Genomic DNA, 25128 nt, shown 5'->3' on the forward strand with positions numbered 1-25128 from the left:
GTTGGGCAACAGTGATAACGATAATGGTGATGACAAAGCTAAGCAGTGCTACGAGCTATGAAGCAGTACTAACTGCAACCCAAATTCTACTCCCGTCCTTCCCCGTCGACGGCCGCATTGTTGGACATCCAAAATGTACAGAACTCCGGGAAGAAAGGAACACGATGTGCTGAGTCTCAATGAACTTCTATTGAGAAAGGAAAGACATTTGCGCCGGCCTAAATATAGCGTTGTTAAGCAAAGCATAGACAGTTCTATAAGTCCTCTTTATCTCAAGGACAAGATTGCAGACACCGGTTTACCAATTAGTGTGTACTGGTTTTACCTTGAACTCCACGCCCACAGCTCGATTCAGTGTGTTTCCACTGTACATCCACAGTGCCCTTCACTACGGCAAAGCACTGGATAAGCTCAGTTAACCAGGCTACTCCTCCACAAGCTTCAACTCCCTGTCTGTCTGGGCACAGCAGGTCTAGCTGCTACTCATGGCCCTCTTTGCCCTTCTGCTCTTATTTTGAGGTATTTTAGTTCAACATTGTGCAGCTGTATATTCTGTTTCTGCCATGTAAAATGTCAAACCTTTCATTTCATGGGTCTGATTAATGCTTAACTTATTTTAACCATACATGTTCAGGTACTCAGGACACCAAACCAAGAATATGTTGAAAGACCATAAATAATGCTAGGGCAAACCTTTTACACATTTAACAGTGGTGCTTCTCAAGAGTGGTTCAACAGGCTCACATAGAACCTTGAAATGGCTCACTCTAGTGTCATTTTTGTCACACAGGTTTATAGACAATTATAGACACATATCTCAAGCTGTCAGATGTTTTGCATTCCAAATCACTTCTTGGTTCATTCATCGTTCGAGTGATGTCATCACAATTTGTTAGTCTGAGTTCATTGTGTCTTCTGAAATACGTGGACACAACTGTGTTTTAACGTCAACCATTGTTTTGGAATAAGTGCTCTGACTGCAACAGCTCGTCACATTATTTTGCCGCTACTATAAACCCGCTAGATCTACGGAAGCTTCTGGTGCAAAATGTAGGCCAGCTAGTAACACACACACACACAACAGAGGAGACAACTGTAGCTAACCTCAGAAGACACATGGGCCCTGTAATGACTGCCATATACTGTACTTCAGAAATAAAAGGGGAATATGTACTGAAGACAAATACATGAATTGAATGTAAAGAAAATGTGATGACTGATAGAAAAGACTGAAGCACATCCCAAAGGATCAAGCGAAACTACCCGGATATCTGGATTTGAGGTCCGTTTTTTTTTTTTTTTTTTTTTTTTTTTTTTCCACCAAGTCAAACTGGTTCAGAAATGTCGATGAATAAACATATTTCACACACACAGTTTTTCACTTCTATGTTTAGTTGAATCCAAATGTTACTATTTAACACTGACACAATTAGGATAGTTCAAGAATGCAGAAGTCATGCACAAGGTGGCAAAGAGAGGAAGGTACAGGCTCAATTCCTACCCGCTTCTGAAGACAAAGTGGAGTAATGGCAGGCAAGGTGACTCTTCTCGTATTGAAATTCATGTTTCGTTCTTCAGTACACAACAACTAAGGTGAAATGTATCCATATATCTCTTAATTGTAAATACTGGTATTCTATTAATTATTTTAGAAAAACCAAACAATATCACAATGTTAATATCTAAAATATTCAGAAGCCTCTCTACTGAAAGTGATTCTACTGTATGCTACAGAATGCACTTTGCACAGTATATCTCTACAGTGAGATCGTGCACACTGAATGTGTGAGACAGAGAAGTAGTCTCTGAACAATAAACTCCTCCTTTGTCCTTGGAAAACTAAAACTTTTTTTTTTCTCTCTTAAAGAAAGCCACTTTATCAAGCCACAAACAACTCTTGATAAAAATAGTTCCAAGGAGGACTATAGTTACAATGCAGAAGGTCAGAGAAAGCCAGAAAGCAAAAATTACTTTATATCAAGATTACAAATGGTACACAAAAGTTAATAGGTGTACTGTATTATTTATAGTAATGTAGTTGCTCATTTCTAGCAGCTCAGGGACTGTATTTCCATTGGTACAAATGCAACATGAGGTTTATTTTTTTGTTGTTGCTGAAAATGAAAACTTTGAGGGTAATCAATGCCTAGTTCTTTAGTAGCACTGACACCTCTTTCTTCTTTACCATAACAATATATATATATATATATATATATATGATAACAATATATATACGATCATGTTGGTATATTCAATGATATCATTGTACTATAAAATGGTGTAGAAATGTTGCCAACTTTAGAATAATGTAATTTGCAAATACGTCCACAATATTACCCATCAAATCACATTTGAAACGCATTTCCATATTTCATTTCTCCTAATTTCGTATCGTAAAAAAATAGTAAGTTAAGTGCAAATATAGGGAATGGATAATAGTGCATGGCTGATTTAATATCTACACAACACTACAGCAAGGAAAAGATGTGCATGAAAGAAATCTCAGCAGGCAAATAGAGAGGATTGGGGGAGAGGTGGTTGGCAGGCTGTGAATTGGGGGGGGGGGGGGTTCGCAATAGATCTGCACCAAGTTGTTCCCACAGCCACAATCGCCACAATTCATTATCCACATCTGTTTTACTGTAAGGATGAACAAAGAAGTCTTTATGAAGTTGGAGCAGGCTGCTACAGTATGCATTAGAGTTAATGATGTAATAATTAAAGTCACTCTCAATGGTCTGATAAAGGAGTTACACAGTGTTAGTAATGCTGACAAAGTTTTATAAATGTTTCCACTTAATATTACATGACGTAATCCCAAATGTGATCAGCTGTATTTAAGAATGTAACTGTAATCCAAATTACACATTTTTAAAAGAAAAAGTAATCCGGATTGATTACAGTTACTTCATATTTGTAATCGGATTACGTATTCCCCACTACATGTAATCCGTTACTAACCAACCCTGGTTACACATTAAATAAATATGTCTTCAATGAAATCTTCGAAGGGGAAAAGGGGATTTGGCCCTGACAAACATCCATTTTAATTCCTACATTGCAAAACAATTATACCTAGCTCCCTTAACTATTCTGCCAAACGCTAACTGCTGATAAACCTTTAAAAAGTTTGAGGTAAAAGGGGAATTTGATAATGATGATAAGTTATGCTTTTGTTGGAAAAGTTCAAGCGTTTAAGTCTTATTAAAAAGGGCAGGAGAAACATGTCCTTGAACACAGGACACTAGAAACATCCAAGAGTGCTAGATCTCTTTTCATAAAACCCAGTAATGCATTGAGCTAGGACCTATAATGGGTCACAGCCGAAAAGTGCCCAGAAATGCATTGTTAGATACGGACCACACATGCACAGGCCAGTTCGGCTCTGCTACATATTTCTTTCTGCAGGGCAAAGCTCAGCGTTCGAGCCAAAACTCTCCTATCAATCTTAAAATGTCAAGCAGAGAAGGCAACTTCAGTGAGAAGATAATACACTGACTATATTATGAGAAATAAAAAGAGACTAGAAAAAAACATTTTTATTATTTTAAAAGGGCTTATTATTTAAATCAACCACATTCTATACGGAAACGGATATAATTTGACATTTTAGTCATTTAGCAGACGCCCTTACAGTAGTTAGTGCACTTGTCCCACGTAGGAATCAAACCCACAACCCTGTCGTTGCAAGCGCCATGCTCTACCAACTGAGCCACACAGGGCCCCATTGGGATACATTTGAATAAATTCAACAAGAAATGTTTTTATAAAAACTTGTGTTTAATTTTCAATACATTATCCGGCTTCATGTACTAATTGAAAGAGCATGAAATGTACAACGCAGTAAACAGGTCAGAATCAGACCATGCACCATAGTTTAGACTAAATCTGGACACATTGTAGAAGTGGGAGGATTCCTTGCACACTCGTTCCTGGGGGGGGGGGGGGGTGACAGGCAGCAGTGAATTTCATACATTTCCCCTCATGAGAACGGACGAGGAGTCCTTCCCAAGCTCACTGTTTATCTGGAACCGCAGCACATGGTCTTGAGGACACAGACAAGCAGACGCTGCTAGTTATCCTAGAGTGCAAAAATGAATCTGAATTAATGGAGCCAAATTGATAACGGCGTCTCCGCAGCTCTCACAACAGTCGGCTCCAGACACTCTGTTCTTGACCAGGGCTTGATTCAAACAAGAACCCTCCACAGGCCCTCCCAGAGAGCTGAGCAGCAGGCCTGAGTCTCGCCAGTCTGCAGCCATCACACACACACACACACACACACACACACACACACACACACACACACACACACACACACACACACACACACACAAGGGCTGGATGTGGAGGAGGAACTGTATCTGACCCCACATGACTGCCTGCAAATAAAACTAACTCCCTAGAAAATGCAGGTCAATAATTACGCACAAATACCTTTGTTGCGAGGTATCGCAACAGAAACACTGCTATCCTACTTCTTTCTTTTCAACTGTACATTCCGTAAACTGAACATTCAAATTGATATTTTCATCCATATTACAGCATTATTTCTTATGTGCTCTTAATATTATTTTATAACACAAAAACAAATGGTCATTCTTACATCGTGCTATCCGGTTTGACTTGACTGTGCCGGACCTGAAATCATAAGAGCATAAATCGTCCACCTAGACATGTGTACACAAGGTATAGGTTCCTTGTGATATGACACAGTGATAGCTCCAGACTGGTAGCAGACATTCTCATTGAGTCAGAAGGCAGAACTGAACACCAACACTGTCTGGAAGCAGGGGGGGGGGGGTATGTCTGCCTTTCTGTCTGCCTGGTGAGGGGCCAAGCAGAGTGTCATTCCACTCTACCAGTTCTGTAAACCTAAAAGTCTCTCACCAGAATACATGTGGACATATGCCTTTGTTATATGACATTTATGTCGCCTCTGAGAAGTACTGACATCAATATTATGCACTTTCTACTATGGATGTCTATAAAATGATATGGATGTTATTAAAATCGTTATGCAATTATTAATAATGAACAATTGGATTGCAACGTAACCATCAATAACTTACAAATAAAGGTGTTACAAATGACAAAAATACGACCGGTACGCAAGAAGCTGTGTCATGGAACAATTTGCTTTCCGTAAAGAGTTTTATTTACCAATAGGAGTCTCTTCACAACCACGTTCCTTACCACACAAACATAGGGTCTACCTTGCACACCTTGCCAAGCATGGTATGGATTGAAGGTCTTTGTGCTAGCCTTTTGAGGGCTTTTGGTGCTGCAAAGACATGGTAGGAGCCATGTCCCCCGGCATTGCCAATGGGATCTGACTTGAGGTCATGCTCCAAAGTGCATACGTATTCTATTTCACAAGGTAGTCACAGAAGTGGCTGTGATATGGCTGAGGGAGCAGGAGTACTATAGGACCGATACTGATAAAACTTACTCTCCTTATCACCACATCTGCCCTCTTAATCCACTGGCTGCCGTTAGCCCACGTAGCACCCTCTTTCTTTATAAGTGACATTCCATGCGATCCAACATGAAATATTCTATTCCGTGTCAGTCACTACACGGTATGCAACGTACCCAAACATCAGAAAGGGTTGAAGAAGGTAATGATCAGTGACCAAAGTGTCTACACCCCAATAACAACTGGATGTAAAATTGCATTTTTTTTTTAAACAACTTCACATCCCCAAAGACATTCGGTATTTGAATAATATTCTATACGACATTAATGAATTGGCTTGAATACCATTTGAATAGTTTAACGAATGATAAACACAATAGAAACGGATAACAAATGAACTCAACCGTGTGTTAGAGATGCACAACAGAGCATGGGGCTTTTCTTGGATGAGTGCTGGTTGAAGTTGATGTGAGAGTCGACTCGCCCATAGCAGTCACGACTTGCCGCTTGGTTATGCAAATGCACCATGACATTGCAAATGCACGGCTGACAGTAGCTCAGGCAAACTGCTTTCTCACGACTGGAATAGCGTTTAAAACCCATGTTAAAACAATGGCATATCAAGCAAGGGGCCTTCGTACAATTCCGAATGGGCATTCAGTCCAATCACAGTAAACTAAAACCTGGTCAATCACGTATAAGCACACTGGCTACTCTGATTGTCACGGCAACTAGCACCACTGCACACACCACCGATACTAGTTCGATCCCTATATCTTTAATAATTTAACACACTACTCTCTCCTTTTTGTGGGACAATGTGTTTAAAAAAAATTCAAAAAGAAATAGGGAAGTAAAGCAATTCTATTTGTTATTCATGACTTTATCATTAATCTGATGATATTTAGAAACTATAATTCACGACAAAGAGTAAATAGGATAATAAAAACAGAGATTTGAGAGATAAAATTGTATGTCACAGAATGAAGGGTAGCTAGCGTAACAGTTTTCATTGGGTTGGGTTTATTTCAATCCTGCCCATATGCCCTCAGCAGGCAGCACCCAAGTAATCATTCATTCTGAGAGCAGCTACACGCTCCCCGATCGTAATTCCCATTCCATGGTCAATTTGGTTTGACATTCGATGTCCCCATCTAGCCCCATAGGGATAATCAGTTAATTACACAATGTACACGAGACATGTCAAGTAGTAGAGCCCGACCGATATATCGGTGGACCTTTTACGGATGTATTTGTATCAGCGTTTAATCCACCAAAAACGACCGATATACACTGCATTCGGAAAGTATTCAGACCCCGTGACTTTTTCCACATTTTGTTACATTACAGCCTTATTTTCCTCAATCTACACACAATACCCCATAATGACAAAGCAAAAACAGATTTTCATAAATGTTAGCAAATGTATAAAAAATAAAAAAATGATATTCACATAAGTATTCAGACCCTTTACTCAGTACTTTATTGAAACACCATCGGCAGCGATTACAGCCTTGAGACTACTTGGGTATGACACTAAAAGCTAGGCACAAGTACAAGTATGACACCTGCATTGGAGCGTTTCTCCCATTCTTCTCTGTAGATCCTCTCAAGCTCTGTCAGGTTGGATGGGGAGCATCGTTGCACAGGTATTTTCAAGTCTCTCCAGAGATGTTCGATTGGGTTCAAGTCCGGGCTCTGGCTTGGCTACTCAAGGACATTCAGAGACTTGTCCCGAAGCCACTCCTGCATTGTCTTGGCTGTGTGCTTAGGGTCGTTGTCCTGTTGGAAGGTGAACATTCACCCCAGTCTGAGGTCCTGAGCACACTGGAGAAGGTTTTCATAAAAGGACCTCTGTACTTTGCTCCGTTCATCTTCCCCTAGATCTTGATTAGTCTCCTAGTCCCTGCCGCTGAAAAACGTCCCCACAGCCTGATGCTGCCACCACCATGCTTCACCGTAGGGATGGTGTCTGGTTTCCTTCATTTTTTTACATTTAAGTCATTTAGCAGACGCTCTTATCCAGAGCGACTTACAGTAGTGAATGCATACATTTCATAAAAAAATGTTTTCTCCGTACTGGTCCCCCATGGGAATCGAACCCACAACCCTGGCGTTGCAAACACCATGCTCTAAAAACTGAGCCACACTAACCCTAACCCTAACCCTTGTACTGAGGAGAGGCTTCTGTCTGGCCACTACCATAAAGGCCTGATTGGTGGAGTGCTGCAGAGATGGTTGTCCTTCTGGAAGGTTCTCCCATCTCCACAGAGGAACTCTGGAGCTCTGTCAGAGTGACCATCGAGTTCTTGGTCACCTCCCTGATGAAGGCCCTTCTCCCCCGATTGCCCTTCTCCCCCAATTGCTCAAGGATGATCAATAGAAACAGGATGCACTGGAGGTCAATTTCAAGTCTCATATTTAACGGTCTGAAAACTTATGTAAATAACTTATTTCTGTTTTTTTTTTTACGTGTTTTTCGCTTTGTCATTATGGGGTATTGTGTGTAGATGGATAAAAAAAAATGTTTGTCCTCATCAATTTTATCCAAAGTCAAACCAACTTTGCCACGGTCGCACACTGGCCAACTGAAGATAATTAGTGAAAGAAGTTGGCTAGCTTGCTAGCTAGTCTAGGCTACTTCCAGACAAGATCAGAGCCCTATACTACAGTGTTAGAAAAGTATTCATACTCCTTGACTTACACATTTTGTTGGTTACAGCCTGAATTCAAAATAGATATATAAAAAAAAAATCTCACCCATTTACATACAATACCCCATAATGACAAAGTGAAAACATGTTTTTAGAAATTGTAACAAATGTACTGAAAATTACATACAGAAGTATGTAATTTACATAGGTATTCACACCCCTAAGTTAACACGTTAGAATGTGAGTCTTTCTTGGTAAATCTCTTAAGAACTTTGTACAATATTTGCACATTATTATTTTTTTAATTCTTCAAGCTCTGACAAGATAGTTTTCAAGTCTTGCCATAGATTTTCAAGCCAATCTAAGTCAAAACTAACTTGGCCACTCAGGAACATTCAAGGTTGTCTTGGTATGCAACTCCTATGTATATTTAGCCTTGTGTTTTAGGTTATTGACCTGCTGAATGTTGAATTCATCTCCCAGTGTCTGGTGGAAAGCAGACAACCGGGTTTTCCTTTAGGATTTTGCCTGTGCTTAGCTCCATTCCGTTTCTTTTTTTTTAATCCTGAAAAACTCCCCAGTCCTTAACGATTACAAGCATACCCATAACATGATGCAGCCACATATATGCTTGCAAATATGGAGAGTGGACTCAGTAATGTGTTGTATTGCCACATTTTCTGCAGTATTACTTTAGTGCCTTGTTGCAAACAGGATTCAATGTTTTGGAATAGTTTGATTATCTACAGACCTCCTTTTCACACTGTCATTTAGGTTAGTATTGTGGACCAAGTACAATGTTGTGGATCCATCCTCCGTTTTCTCCTACCATAACTCTAACAGTTGTAGTTACAATTGGCCTTATGGTGAAATCCCTGAGTGGTTTCCACCCTCTCCAGCAACTGAGTTAGGAAGGACGCCTGTAACTTTGTAGTGACTAGGTGTATTAATACGCCATCCAAAGTGTAATTAATAACTCATCATGCTCAAAGGAATATTCAATGTCAGATTCTTTTTTTTACCCATCTACCAATAGGTGCCCTTCTTTGTAAGGCATTGGAAAACCTCCTTTGTCTTTGTGGATGAATCTGTGTATGAAATGCACTGCTCGACTGAAGGACCTTACAGATAATTGTATGTGTGGGGTACAGAGATGAGGTAGTCATTCAAAAATAAATGTTAAACACTATTATTGCACACAGAGTGAATCCATGCAATTTATTATGTGATTTGTTAAGCAAGTGTTTACTCCTGAACTTATTTAGGCTTGCCATAACAAAGGGGTTGAATACTTATTGACTCAAACTATTTCAGCTTTCATTTTTTATTAATTTCAATAAAATTCTAAAAAGACAATTCCACTTTCACATTATGGAATATTGTGTGTATGCCAGTGACAAAAAAAATCTCATTTTAAATTCAGGCTGTAAGAACATAATTTGGAAAAAGTCAAAGGGGGTGTGAATACTTTCTGATGGTCAACTCAGTACAACTCGGGATAACCGGTACTACGATAGCGGCTCAGCTTTTAGCTAGATAAATCTATATGGCAAAGAACCCTTTAGTACTAATCTGTCCCCGGGCAGGCTAACTCAGGGCAGGCTAACTCAGGGCAGGCTAACTCAGGGCAGGCTAACTCAGGGCAGGCTAACTCAGGGCAGGCTAACTCAGGGCAGGCTAACTCAGGGCAGGCTAACTCAGGGCAGGCTAACTCATGGGTGAGGACCAATGAAATCAGACACCTTCCCTCTCGCAAAGATTGAGTCATCATCCCTTTCATTTGAGTTAGAAGACTGATTACATATTTTATGAACCTTTTACTGCAGTGTGCTAAATCAAGGTGACACAGAGTGTTTCTTGGTAGTCAAACAAATCTACTTTGAAACAAAAGTATACACCTCACACACAGTTATTGTTTTTTGTGTGTTAATTCTAATGTTAAAATACATATCACATTACACATTTAGTAATGACAGAATGCATTTGAAACTTCACGCACAGTAAAACTTGTGTATGACTAAATACAACTTTTATCGATAGGAGTGAGAAAAAAGTTGCTTGTGCATTGATAAGCACACCAAAGACGGCATTAACGATAACTAATAAATTAAAAACGACACTTCAAAACACCTATTTTACACCATGGCCTGCTGAATTTGCAAGATAACTTTTCTTTCATTTTGATTTCGGCACAAATGAAAATGTGGCACCGACTTGGCCCTTGGGTCATTCCACCTCATAGAGCACAAAAAACACCCACCATCTCAGATTGTTCTGAAATAGTTTCTGTTAGAAACCGATAGGGTTAGCATTGATGCAACATTATTTTGTTGAAATATAATTTGATCTCTGAGAAATTAATCTAGCTCATTGTACCCTAATTGGACATTTGAATTCATAGGATTAATATAATATTCAATAAATATAAACTCAGCAAAAAAAAGAAACGTCCCTTTTTCAGGACCCTGCCTTTCAAAGATAATTCGTAAAAATCCAAAAAACTTCACAGATCTTCATTGTAAAGGGTTTAAACACTGTTTCCCATGCTTGTTCAATGAACCATAAACAATTAATGAACATGCACCTGTGGAACGGTCATTAAGACACTAACAGCTTATAGACAGTAGGCAATTAAGGTCACAGTTATGAAAACTTAGGACACTAAAGAGGCCTTTCTACTGACTCTGAAAAACACCAAAAGAAAGATGCCCAGGTTCCCTGCTCATCTGCGTGAACGTGCCTTAGGCATGCTGCAAGGAGGCATGAGGACTGCAGATGTGGCCAGGGCATTAAATTGCAATGTCCATACTGTGAGACGCCTAAGTCAGCGCTACAGGGAGACAGGATGGACAGCTGATCGTCCTCGCAGTGGCAGACCATGTGTAACAACACCTGCACAGGATCGGTACATCCGAACATCACACCTGCGGGACAGGTACAGGATGGCAACAACTGCCCAAGTTACACCAGGAACGCACAATCCTTCCATCAGTGCTCAGGCTGTCCGCAATAGGCTGAGAGAGACTGGAATAAGGATTTGTAGGCCTATTGTAAGCCAGGTCCTCACCAGACATCACCGGCAACAACGTCACCTATGGGTACAAACCCACCATCGCTGGACCATACAGGACTGGCAAAAAGTACTCTTCACTGACGAGTCGCGGTTTTGTCGGATTGGGATTCGCGTTTATTGTCGAAGGAATGAACGTTACACTGAGGCCTGTACACTAGGGCGCGATCAATTTGGAGGTGGAAGGTCCATCATGGTCTGGGGCAGTGTGTCACAGCATCATCGGACTGAGCTTGTCATTGCAGGCAATCTCAACGCTGTGCGTTACAAGGAAGACATCCTCCTCCCTCATGTGCTACCCTTCCTGCAGGCTCATCCTTACATGTCCCTCCAGCATGACAATGCCACCAGCCATACTGCTCGTTCTGTGCGTGATTTCCTGCAAGACAGGAATGTCAGTGTTCTGCCATGGCCAGTGAAGAGCCCGGATATCAATCCCATTGAGCACGTCTGGGACCTGTTGGATCGGAGGGTGAGGGCTAGGGCCATTCCCCCCAGAAATGTCCGGGAATTTGCAGGTGCCTTGGTGGAAGAGTGGGGTAACATCTCACAGCAAGAACTGGCAAATCTGCTGCAGTCCATGAGGAGGAGATGCACTGCAGTACTTAATGCAGCTGGTGGCCACACCAGATACTGACTGTTACTTTTGATTTTGACCCCCCCTTTGTTCAGGGACACATTATTCAATTTCTGTTAGTTACATGTCTGTGGAACTTGTTCAGTTTATGTCTCAATTGTTGAATCTTGTTGTGTTCATACAAATAAACGCAGTTGACAGCGAGAGGACTTTTCTTTTTTGCTGAGTTTAGTACCTAACATCCGATTTGGACCAAATTTGTTTCTAACAATGAGTTAGCGATGAAGAATGCAAATACATTTTCAAAATCCACCCACGGACCCCCCACGTCAATCACACCCCAATAACTAATATAAGTTCTCTATGTCAGATGGTGGGTGGCATGGTTTGCTGAAATGACATCGAACGACCCCCATGGATTGATGTTTTAGTACTGTCTCAATGAAGAATTCGGCATTCGACTAGCAACGTGCGACATGCACGCACAGTTACAAGCCCGTTGGAGTTAGCAGCAAGCGGATGAGCAATATCCACCATCGTAGTACGGATGAAGCCTGACTGGAATGTGAAGCTAACTGAAGCTGGCTAGCTTTAGAAAACCCTGAATAGATCTAGCTTCAAATCCAATTTTATTTGCCACATACACATGTTAGCAGATGTTAATGCGAGTGTAGCGAAATGCTTGTGTATTCCTGGTCGTAATGTTGGTGAGTTGACGTTGCTCTTATATCCAATAGTATACCCCTCTGATTTGACTTTCAAGTTATCTAGAAGGTTGACTCTAGCTATGTACTGTTTTGGCAGAGTGAAAGTGCAAACGCTTCCCCCATTCAAACACACCAAAGCACGCCTCCAAGACCCAAATCTCATTCTCAGTCACATTACCTAATGAGGAGAATTGAAACCGAGGCAAAATCAGGAAGTTCAGCCCCACTTTAAAATGTTGAGAGTAAATAATTTTGCCTAGAGACAGACTACCCTCAAAAGACAGCCTGGGGGATTCAATAGACAGACTTGTCACACCCATTTATGGGGCTAGGGCAGTGATTTCACTGGTTTCTCAAGTGCTGCTGAGGATGGGTTATGACCCTGCGACTGGGGGATTGTGACACATAAACAGCTGGTCAGTCTGACATATTCCCTTTGTCTCGACAATGGAACAGCTCAAAAGGCTGAGTGAAAGCCTGTCAGCCTAATCAGGTGAGAATGCAGCTCTCATCATTGTGTTACATAAGGAGCACATTGAGACAGGCTAACAAGGAGCCACACTGTTCCAGCCCGGAGGTCACCAAGGTGTCATTCTGCATACTTCTTCAATGCTGAGAAATCCAAGTATTTCACACTTGACAATCAAAAGAGAAAGCCAAATCCATGCTAATCCCTTGGACTTTTTTTTTAAACAATAGAGCGAGGGGATCATTAGAGAAATGCAACCACTAATTTTTCTGTGTGAATCCTGGGTCAAGTGGAAAGGGGATCGGGCATAACGAGCTCATTTGAGACTGCTGTATCAAGTGAAGACTGACACTTTAGTTTCTTTGGGAAGATAATCGAGCTCTGCAATCATCTTATCAGACTACATACAGAAGAACAAACAACAATCTGATTACCTCCCTTTAGCAAATCACTAAGTATTCTAAATCGCATGGGCGCCGGAGACAACTGGAGAACGACAAATACATTCTGAAAGCAACTCATTATTAAAAGCTGAGGAGCGAGGTCTAACGCTGCTGATATTCTTTGGTTAGCACTGAGCTCTGTAATTTCAGGCTTTACCATGACTCAGAGGTCTGAGTTGGACTAACCCCCCTTGCCTCATCCCCTCCCCTCCCTCAGCCAGAGATACCCAGTGAGTGTAATTAACACCTGCAGGGAACCAATCGCCTCCAGGGAATGGGTGGTGTGGTCATCGAACGAGCCACAGCCAGCCTGACTTGACAGTTTTGGGGATAATGTATAGCAGGCTTTCCGTTTTGACGTTCAGTCATTTCTGAAAGCATAACCATAATTGTTAGCTTGGAACATAATGAATGTGCTCCCAGTTTAGTAAATGGCACCGAGCATGGGTTCTGTAAAAGCTCATATATCATACAGTACAGATACAACATTGGCACAAATCGAATCAAATCCGTGCAGAATAAAAAAAAACATTGCTCCTGACAATGATAAAATGCTAATGTTTTCACTCAAATTAAAATGAGATAGTGAAGTGAAAACAAAACCTGGTTACATCATTAAAAATGAATTTCTGTAGATCAGGAACAGCAAGAGCAGTTGTGTGACCATGTTGTATGGTTTTCTGCAGTGCAGGCTGAATCGAATCCCCTCCCAAAAAAGTATATATATTTTTTCACTTACTTTAAGTTAAAGTAATATAGTGTACAATAACTTGTGTATACCATGCATCTGCTATAAGAGGAATTAATAAACCTAACCCCCAAAAACAAAACGTTAATTCTCTCTTCTATGCTCTAGGTGGGAGACAGCCGCATGTACACAAATAACCTATACCGATAAACTCTTACCACGTAATTGCATCGCAGTTTCTATATACGCAACTACAATGTTGTTACTACAGTTATTACAAAGGTATAGGGACAAGTTAAGGTACTTAAGAGTTATTCATTTAAGCACAGGGAATTCCATGTGATGAGATCAAGTAGAACCAAAACAGAGCCAGGGATCTATTAAGGAGTGAACGCTGATCCAGTGCCAGGTCTCCTCTCCCTCACATTTACAGTCACCACTCTCTCCAACTTTCTATGGCGTCGTCCCAAATGTCACCCTATTCCGGATGTACTGCCTTCATTTTGACATTAGCCATCAGACCAGGTGTGCCGTTCATTGTAACACTAGTGCTGATACAGAATCTAGGTAAAGACCGGATCTCACAATCACACGTAGTGTGGATCCCTGTAGAGTGTGCTGACAAGGCATTCTCAACCCCTCATTTTCATACTTGCACAACTGGTTCTGCGTCCTCACGCCCTGCAGTATCAGATGCTTAGCGCAAGCCAAACATGAACGAGCTATGGGTGAATTTAAATTAAAACACGTGTCTTGCGGCTAGTTTTTTCCCCCGTCAGTACCATGCTATTTAGAATGACATGTAATGCCTGAGGTTTTCAACGTTAAAACATAACAGGGGGAATTGGTGTTTTCTATAATATACAGAGAACGCAGACTGGAATAAAATATCCGCTCACTTGAGTTGCGCCGCTTTTGGTCCAGGGTAATAAACAATCAGAGACGAGGGATGAGACGGTTGAGGGAATAAGTTCTGGGAAAGGGTTTGGAAATGGGTCAGTCAGCAGAGACTCCTCTCCCTCTTCACTCTTCCTGGAGAAAAGGGAAAGAAGAAGTATATAAAACAGAGGCAGCCATGGTAATGTCATTGGGATTGTATATTAGATTGCTGGAGGGCTGACGGTCTGGAGCCTACAGAGAGAGAGTCATAGGGATCTCCTTAGCGTCTATCTGAGACATCAGATTTTACAGTCTATACCCAAACTAAAGCTTGAGTATGGCCAGCTAGTGTTCTATACCTCCTCTCTATTGTTGGGGCCTTTGAGGAGGACAATGTGTCTTCTGTACATTCGAGGGGATCAGTATAACTGAACAGGTGATCCTCCCAGACAGACATGGATGACGGCCAGTGTCACTGTGTCTATGTCTGTGACTGTGCTGCGCCCCCCCCCCCCCCCCACACACTCTCAGCCAGTCAGACGACACACCCAGCAGAGGGACAAACCGATATTTGATAAAACAGATAACAATGCACCCTCCACCTCAGAGGCCGCTTAGAAATAGCACTTTGGAGCCTAGTTCTCTCCAAGTCAGCATTAATCCCATTAAATGGGACATTAATCAAGAGAGTTTGGTGATACACCCTCTATACATTCTGTATAGGCTACAATCTGTATACCCATGTTGACCCCATTCATGCATAGTGAATCCACAACTGAAATACAGTGTATAATGCTTCTGTTTATCTGATATGGATTTCTGATAGTGTCATGTACGAGGGAGCGGCCTTGATGGCCATTCTGTTGTTTACTTCTCAAAGCGTGTCCGTTTAATCCGTTCACATCGAGAAAAAAAACGGGGAAAAAAACAACCCTGTCCGTGTGGGAATGACCAGGCTGACAAAAGCGTCACCACATTCTCCGGTAGTAGCATGAGAAGATATGAAACTGAGAGTTTATAAGTGAAGGCCTTGAATGGTAAAAAAGGTGGCTCACGTTGACATTTCCTTACTGCTCTGTAAACACACAGCAGTTACTAAGTTACTAATTACAAGCAGAAAAGTAACAGGTGCTTGATTCGAGTCCAGTTCTTTCGGTGTACTATCCAAATTGGCTAAAACTATCCTCTCGTTGACAGCTGTGTGTTCACCACAAGTGTTTACAGGTACAAAGTCTACAGCTATTTTTCAACTGGGACTTCTTTGCCCTACCGCTGCGAACACAAAGGGTGTACTATTCCTCTGTAGGAGAGCACATTGTATGAGCTCATTAATCACATATGTTAAAGATTAACTTCAAGTAGTGAGTTACAGTATAAAGTAAGATAGATATGCTGAGGCTCTTGGAGGAAATGCTGGGATTTATATTACTAACACATTTATGAGGTTTGTGTTTTAGACAGTTCATTGAAAACAGACTAAAAATAAGTTTTTAAAAAAATACAGTAAATCACACTCATTCACACCAGCCATTCCAAAGGAGAAATAAACCATACCTATTTCCTTTGCAGACAGCAGTCTTGGAGAGCTGGGCAGTTGGTGGTTGTAAAGAAGCATGCAAAGGGATGAGGGACAGGCTGGAAGAGCCACTCACATTAGCCTTCCCACTCCCAAAAAGCTCTGCTTTCTCTCCGAGGCAGCCAGGGGTGTGTACGTCTTCCAGTGTGTTATTCATATCACTCATGGGGGCCGGCTATTTCCAAGGCATCATCTGGAGCAGAGAAAAGAGCTGAGCTGTTGGATTGGAGTGTAGAGTGTTCAGGGCAGTAGCAGAGCAGAGCAAAGTGAGAGCTGGGAGCGAGAGCTGGCTGGGCTCCTCTGTCTGATCACAGCACACAGCAGACACAAGCTTCTCCGCAAGGCTCATCTGCTGCCCATGAGGCTGGCCCAGTGGGGCAAAATGAACCCTCCTACCAAAACATGATCCACCACAATAAAGTTATTTTTAAACGCAATGACTCCCAAATGAGCCCTCTTCGCTTTGACACAGTGACATATTAAAATCCAGAAATGTGTCTCTCTCCCTGTCTGGCTTTTCCCCCCTGGTTTTAGTTGTTAATGTACCCTCTTTTTTCCCCTTCTTGTATTTTTTTATGAAATTATTTATTTTTACTACCTGGAAAGCAGACCTGCACACAAAGCACACTTACAAAGGGTTGTTCGTTGTTGGTATGCAAGTTCTCTGTAATGAGTCCTGGAGGTCTGCCAGACTGTAAGACCAACTGTTCCTTTGTCACAGACTTCACACTGAGGTCCCGACTACTTTAAACTGAGCCCCGTGCTGGATTGGATGCATGTGGAGAGTATCCCAGACAGAGTGACTCAGCTTTGGTGTGGTGGGCTGTGGCGTGGTAGTCTATGTCATTCTGTGATAGCCAGCCAGGCATTATGTGGGGGGGATGGTTGATGCGATAACATCTATCTGAAAGGTAATGTGTAACAGAGACTGGGCTGGGGTTGAGAGGCTACTGTAGATAATGACTGCCTACATGTGATTAAGGTAACATCTGGTCGCAGTACCAGTTTACTTAGCTTGCTGAAATCTAGATGACAGAACTTCGGTCAATACAAAAAGTAGCAAATGTTCTTTACTGGGTATTTCCAAAAAAGCCCCAAGCGCCAAAGTCATGTTCATAGGAGCACAACAAATTGGGTGTCAAATGAAAGCTAAGAGTTTATATTTTGGGGAAATTAAAGCATATGTCAATTTTTCTACCATTTTCCATCCTAAAAATTTGGAATGAGCAAAGGCTTTGATTGCTGGTCAAACAAAAAATGTATTAAAAAGGGTATTGAACTATACATTCAGAAAGAATTCAGACCCATTGACTTTGTCCAAATTTTGTTACATTACAACCTTATTGATGAAATTGTTTCCCCCCCTCAATCTACACACAATAGCCAATAATGACAAAGCAAAAACTGCTTTGGTATGTGCAAATGTATGAAAATAAAAACTCAGTACATTTTTGAAGAACCTTTGGCAGCCTTCTTGGGTATGACACTACAAGATTGGCACACCTGTATTTGGAGAGTTTCTCCAATTCTTCTCTGTAGATCCTCTCTCCACTCAAGGACATTGAGACTTGTCCCGAAGACACTCCTGCATTGTATTGGCCTTTGTGCTTAGGGTCGTTTTCCTGTTGGAAGGTGAACCTTCGCCCCAATCTGAGGTCCTGAGCGCTCTGGAGCAGGTTTTCATGAAGGATCTCTGCACTTTGCTCCGTTCAGCTTTCCCTCGATCCTGACTAGTCTCCCAGTCCCTGCTGCTGAAAAACATCACCACAGCACGATGCTGTCAACACTATGCTTCACCGCAGGGATGGTGCCAGGTTTCCTCCAGACGTGACACTTGGCATTCAGGCCAAAGAGTTCAATCTTGGTTTCATCAGACCAGAGAATCTTGTTTTCAAGCCTGATTGGTGGAGTGCTGCAGAGATGGTTGTCCATCTGTAAGGTTCTCTCATCTCCACAGAGGAACTCTGGAGCTCTGTCAGAGTGACCATCGGGTTCTTGGTCACGTCCCTGAACAAGGCCCTTCTCCCCCGATTGCTCAGTTTGGCCGGGTGGCCAGCTCTAGGAAGAGTCTTGGTGGTTACAAACCTCTTCCATTGAAGAATGATGGAGGCCACTGTGTTCTTGGAGACCTTCAATGCTGCAGACATTTTTTTGTACCCTTTCCCAAATCTGTGCCTTGACACAATCCTGTCTCGGAGCTCTATGGACAATTCCTTTGATCTTATGGTGTGGTTTTTGCTCTGACATGCACTGTCAACTGCGGGACCTTGTATAGACAGGTGTGTGCCTTTCCAAATCATATCCAATCAATTGAATTTATCACAGGTGGACTCCATTCAAGTTGTAGAAACATCTCAAGGATGATCAATGGAAACAGGATGCACCTGAGCTCAATTTCTTGTCTCATAGCAAAGGGTCTGAATACTTATGTAAATAAGGTATCCTTTTTTTATTTTTAATATATTTGCACAAATTTCGAAAAACCTTGTTTCGCTTTGTCATTATGCGGTATTGTATGTAGATTGATGAGGGGGGAAAAAATTATTGAATCAATTTTAGAATAAGGTTGTAACGCAATAAAATGTGGAAAGGTCAAGGGGTCCGAATACCTTCCGAATGCACTGTAAATACTTCAAAACACCATCATGTTTAAGTAAAGACCCCTGCCAACATTTAGTTTCGCAGAAATTATTTTCCTTCTGTAAGTTTAAGAAATATTGCCTAGTGTCTTGTCATTCTGTTACCAAAAACTCACATATCTTCAACATATTTTCACATCTCTCCCTCATGAGGGAGGATAATGAAAGATAACGAAGTAACAATGAAAGTTAGACCTACCAATTAGTTTGTGTTTTTACTAATATCAATTGTGTATGATTTATTAAAACGCATCATTATGTTACCAAATCGATAACTGAATGTTTGCAACAGAATTGGCTACAATGAGAATTCATAGAAGTCACAAACCACAGTTGGCAGCCCCCCCCCCCCCCCCCCCACACATTCAATGTGTAAAATCATAGCTTGATACTCTATTCTTTCTCCAGACATCCTTGAATCTTAATTCTGAGTAGATATTTAACTTAGGAAAAAGTGGTCACATAAAAAACTGAGGGAGATTTTACTGTCATTCTGTTACCAAACTTTACATCTGCTCTGTTCTTCAAGTAAATGCGTTTCTGTAAAAATGTATGTGGACATTGTTCAAAGTAGTCCTTGTGCATAGATTTGTATGGTTTAACTTTCCAATCAATGGTTTTTGTTTTGCATACTTCTAAAGAGTATCAGCATCATTCTGCTTCCGTGGAATTGCCCTACTCCAATGATGACTATTTCCACTTTATTAGTAAGTAGACATTGAACATTAATTTGTTCATGGCTGTTGTGTGTGATAATTATTGTTATGTGCTTCAAATCTGAAAAGTGGCCAATATCTGTACAGGAGCAACTTTTCAAAGTGCTACTTAAAATGCAAAAAAAATAAAAACTCTATGGCGAATGCCATTAAAACTCCCACTCTACCTGAATATCACTTGTTCTGAGTAAAGTTCTTATTACTCAATTATTGGATTCTTAAGTCAACGTGAGAGCCATCAGATAAAACTCTGAAAAGAGTGAAAATGGCACAATCTATGTTTAGTCACATGTCCATCATCATTGTGTCTTTTCACGGTTTACAACAAAACAGGCTCTAAAGGGTTTACTCGAGGACACTGAGCATCTATTCCCAGAACATGGCTTCAGTCTCACACTGAAGAGGCTTCTGTGTGTCTCGGGGTCCGTCCCAAACGGCACCCTATTCCCTACATAGTGCACTACTTTTGACCAGAGCCCTATGGCCCTGGTAAAAAGTAGTGCGCTATAAAAGAACCTGGGTGCCATTTGGGACGCATCCTCAGTTGTTTAAGCAGCCGCTAGCAATTAAATGGAAATCAGACAGATCTGTATGACCGGGAGCTGTGAGCCTCCAGTAATGCACTCCCAGTGTAAAGGAGCCTGAGCTAACAGCACTGTCACAATAACACAGCTCCACCTGGCTTAGGTTACCTTTTCACTTAGACACACCATCATATGAAAAGGCCCCCCTCTCTGGAGAGCACCACTGACAAAGCATGACACCAACAAAACAGGAAACCATCAAATAAAAAGGACAGAAGTGACATGCTACTGCTCAAGTCTTTGTAAAGGTGAATGTGAATAGTCCCATGCTTATTCAACAGATGCATTAAGCAGCGCAATAGTGATTTAGTGTAGTGCATGTGTTTGCCTGTGTGCGAGAGAGAGAGAGAGAGAGAATGACACGTACAGAGAGAAAAAGAAAAGACAGAACGACAGCGTAAGAGAGACACTACTCAAACAATTGAACTGGGGGTCCTCCAGTGGCAAAGTCCGAGACAAGGACGCTTAGGCCGAGCAGCATGAGCTGTCCAAAAATAACCCTGGACTGATACACATTCTTCTGCTATCAGTCAATGCAAATGCTTTCTAATTACATTAGTAGAAGATGAGAGCCAAAGCTATTTTAGTCGTCAGTGCCACCTCTCCCAGTCTTGCCACCATGACAGTCCCAAAATAAGACAATATCTGGTGAAATCCGAGGTAAATTCTCTCTGTGTGCATTACGGATGAGGAGTATTGGTTGAGTAAGAGATGCTGAGCACTTATGAGTTCATGTAAAGCGAACGGGCCAATCATACAGTAGCTTCGGCACCCATTTCGTTCCTTAACCGTGACCTAGGTCGTTCCTCTCATTGCACATACATGCACTGAAACAAAGCCATATTAGTGCCCTTTCTCCCAGAGGTCATATTGCATTCTCATGCCTTCAGCAGCCCCACCGAAAGTGATCCCCTCTCAGTTCTCGATCCGACACGAAGACAGTCCACAGCACTAGACTGACCTTGTCGGAAAAAGCCTGCATCCAGGGTAAGACAGCCTACATCCAGGGTAAGACAGCCTACATCCAGGGTAAGAATTACAGTACTGTGTCATCACTATGTATTTGGAGCTAAGGAGTTTCGAGTAGCTAGATCAACACTGCCATGTACGTTCGTCACAAACCTGCCGTACACGCTTCTCGTTCCCCAGTTCATTGTCCTTACTGAATACCCTAGTCCCACTCACCTCACGTTCATGAGTGGCGTGGGGAGTACAGGTGAGCTTCAACCCATGTTCCAGTGGGTTAGCTGCTCCTACAGAGAGGAGTTGGCCAGGTACACTAACATAGTGTTTATGGTGTCACAGCTGATTTCGTAAGGAAGAGATAATTTACGACAGAAGCTCACAAAGACAAAACAAAGCTTTAGGTGTCTTTCCGCAAGGTTGTGTGGTTATCGTTGTAGCTGAAAAACCAGGAACAGGTGTGGGCTCGTACAGTGTGACTGACATCAATATATGATCTAGCCCCCTAGACTATGTCCTAGCTAGAATAGGAAGTAATTGAGCAAACACTATCCTCATCATCATCATAAAATGATTTGTCTTCGGAGCAGCATACTCCCCACATCTATTTCCAGCCACACATGCAAGGGGCACTGCGCTTATGGAAAGTGCAGAAACAGTTATTCTTAGATGGTCACGTAGAAACATAATTGCGCATTACAAACAAGGCACACATCACACACACACCAACTCACTCATTTGACCTTTACAGCACAACTTACAACATCAGCTGCTCTAATGGGGGACATCACAGAATGGAAATAGCAAACTGGCTTTCTTTCCTAATCCTTCATCCTCTGTTGACGAAAAAAAACAAAAAAAGAGGACAGCTATAATACCGCAATCTATCATTCCTTGGAGTCCCGGTTTGAACAAAATGCTCTGATTCACAAAAACCAAGACAATTTAGTTGATTGGAGAGAAATGTTGTATGAGCCATTACGTGCATGACTGAGCAGCCAAAACACCTCATGCTGCTGGATTAACAATAGACAAAACCCTGTGACAAAACAGTTTTATGTAACTTGGTTGTTTTGCCCCAACTCAAGAAGTGCCGAAGCTAAAAGCAGAAGAATCCAATGCTAGGTGCAACAGGCAGATTACAGTTAGGTCTAATTTAATGTGAAATATAATATTATGTGATATGTTACCTACCTCCAAATCAGTCATGTCTAGGTAGGCTGCATTAAAGTAAAGTAACTACGGGGGTGGAAGGGTAGGATGGGGGACACAAAGAGAGGGGGGGGGGGGGGGGGGTAGCAAGAGAGTGAGATCATTAGAATCTCTACACATTGTCTGTAATTTACATATCACATTCCACCACTCACTGTAGTGCTTTGAGACTGTTTTTTAAAACGAAAGGCGCTTCACAAATCCAAATGTATTATTATTTATGACCAAGACTTTTCCACCGCTTGTTGAATTCTGTCCCGAGTCATGTCAGATGAAGAATGAAAATAATATATATACATCTGGCACCAGCCATTCAGTACCAATGATGTCATGAGTATTGTCATGCCTCCTGGGTATAATCTAAATCCAGGACCACTGTGATCTGTTAGACCTCACTAATGATTTGGCAATGTTTGGCATTTCCATTTAGTCATTTAGCAGACGCTCTTTTCCAGAGCGACTTACAGTAAGTGAATGCATACATTTCAATTCATTTCAAACATTTTTTTTTTTCTTCCCCGTACTGGCCCCCTGTGGGAATCGAACCCACAACCCTGGCGTTGCAAACACCATGCTCTACCAACTGAGCCACAGGGAGGCCACTACTGAAGAAGTCAGTTATATGTTATAGTTTTGCGGGAAGTTCTGAAAATACATCCCAATTAGTAGATGAAAGGCCTGAAAGTATTTTCTTAGTATGTGATTATTATTACCTGAAAAAGTGAAACTTAAAAGTGAAGAATACACAATGGTAAATTCCTAAGTCTAGCAGCTAATAGGCCTAATGTGTATAAGCAACTTAATTGCTTTACAAATCACTTCTAAAAGCAAGGAAACGGCTGCTAGCTTCAGTGATGCCAGATTTACTGACCTGCATGGATAACAGATTTGCCAAACGAGGCAACAAAAAATTCTAACCAATGTAGACTATTCTTTCTTTAAATACTGTAGTAATCTTACTTTTCTAATCCATGTAGAATTTACTTGAATAGCAAAAAAGTATATTTAGCGATACAGTCGCTGTTAAATTAGCATTTTTTTATTTGACAAAATCCATCAGTTAGGAAAACTAGCATCTGTAAAGTTCTCAGTTAATACCAGGTTCATGCCCTTGTATTAAACTGCATGAACTCGGGCGTACAAAAGATAGAGATATCGCATAATGTAACATGCGCCCGTCGAGCAAACACACTTCACAACTCTAGGAGAAAAATACTTGAAACGTGTAGACAAAAGGAGCTATATCTGTACAGCATAGCCTGCTCCCAGAGTATGTACTAAAGCTCTAGGAATGAAGAGGTTTTAGCCTCTGAGTGTAGTGCAGGAGGAGATAAGGAGACCTCTAAAATATCCACTTATCAACTACTAAAAATACACACCCTTTCTTGCTGAATATTACATGAGGCAATAACCAGCAATGAATTTCTAACCTACCCTGGGTTTGGAAGCAGGAGTTTTTTTTTTTTCCTCTCCAAATGATTTCATTCCTACTGGCTATGCACCAAGTGTATCATGCCTCTTTCAATCATTCAAAATTGGCTATATTGTAAAAATGTATGAAAACAAATTGTAGATTTTGGGTTTAGGCATTTGGGTTAGTAATGTGGTTATGGATAAGGTTTAAAATATATTTTCTTATGACTTTGTCAGCTAGACCACTTTGCATAGCTGCCTCCAGAACAAGATGCATGACGAAAAACGCTGACCTGTTGTAGCCAATATGGATTTCAATGTCAAGCCACGACTCAGTCACTTCCTTCGACTGACGCCAGATGGCAGTAGCGTAAGTGTTGAAGCGACGTTTTTTTTCTATGCATTTTACGGAACAGTAGACCTAAAGACATTTCACAGAAGTGTGAAATAAAGCGCTATAGCAGCCTGTGTGTAATGTCCATAATTACGCAAAGTAAACAAAACAAAATTAGATGAAAAGGATAACAATGGGAAATAGTTTGAATTATGAATGTATAATGGGGGGGTTACAGCCCTACAGGCTTGTTATGATTTTGCATAACTTTCCAATTCCCATTTGAAGATGCAACAGGGTAGGATGCATAATTTCACGTCAATGACACAGAGAAGACAGGTAGGCTGCACGTCTCTTACCTTTGCTGGCATATTGCACAGGAACATGCGCCACTGACCTCAGATATTGACTGTCTGAAAATAAGATCCAGTCAACATAAGGACTAAAAACGCAATGTCGAGGACAAAAATAAACCATCTAGACAGTAGGCTAGCTATCTGTCCAAATCCTACAATTAGCCTACATAAGTGTTCCCTAAAAACGGATTACTGTAACATAATCTACCTGCTACTCGCTGAAATAACGTTACTGCATATTGATTCCTCGCTCGTCTTCATCGTTGTCCTGGAGGTGTGTGTGTGGCGTGCTCGTCTAGTCCACGCGCTCTCCCTAGACAGGTGTTTATATTTACTCCCGTGTTACGTTACGTCATGCACAACCCTCACGTTCTACCTGAAAGAGGACTCACAGATCCTGCATGAAAAAGTTTCAAGTTTGCAGAGAAG

At 41.4% G+C, this 25128-nt stretch overlaps 1 protein-coding gene across 9 annotated transcripts in view; it reads right to left on the reverse strand.

Annotated features, from left to right (window-relative positions):
• The window catches only part of grb14 (growth factor receptor-bound protein 14), a 52065-nt gene extending 27067 nt beyond the window's left edge, over positions 1-24998 (reverse strand). The window contains exons 1-4 of one of the 9 annotated variants that reach the window (XM_014173170.3): positions 24908-24995; positions 24703-24756; positions 16461-16675; positions 14927-15059 (exon numbers count right to left, since the gene is read on the reverse strand). In XM_014173170.3, the coding sequence (XP_014028645.3) occupies positions 14927-15059; positions 16461-16648 (321 nt within the window). In that variant the 5' untranslated portion in view covers positions 16649-16675; positions 24703-24756; positions 24908-24995. The other 8 variants (XM_014173172.3, XM_014173171.3, XM_014173169.3 and 5 more) reach the window with 8 other exon arrangements.
• Between the last annotated feature and the right edge of the window lie 130 nt (positions 24999-25128).

Source organism: Salmo salar, chromosome 25 (assembly GCF_965601325.2).
Source record: "Salmo salar chromosome 25, fSalSal1, whole genome shotgun sequence".
Taxonomy (NCBI): domain Eukaryota; kingdom Metazoa; phylum Chordata; class Actinopteri; order Salmoniformes; family Salmonidae; genus Salmo; species Salmo salar.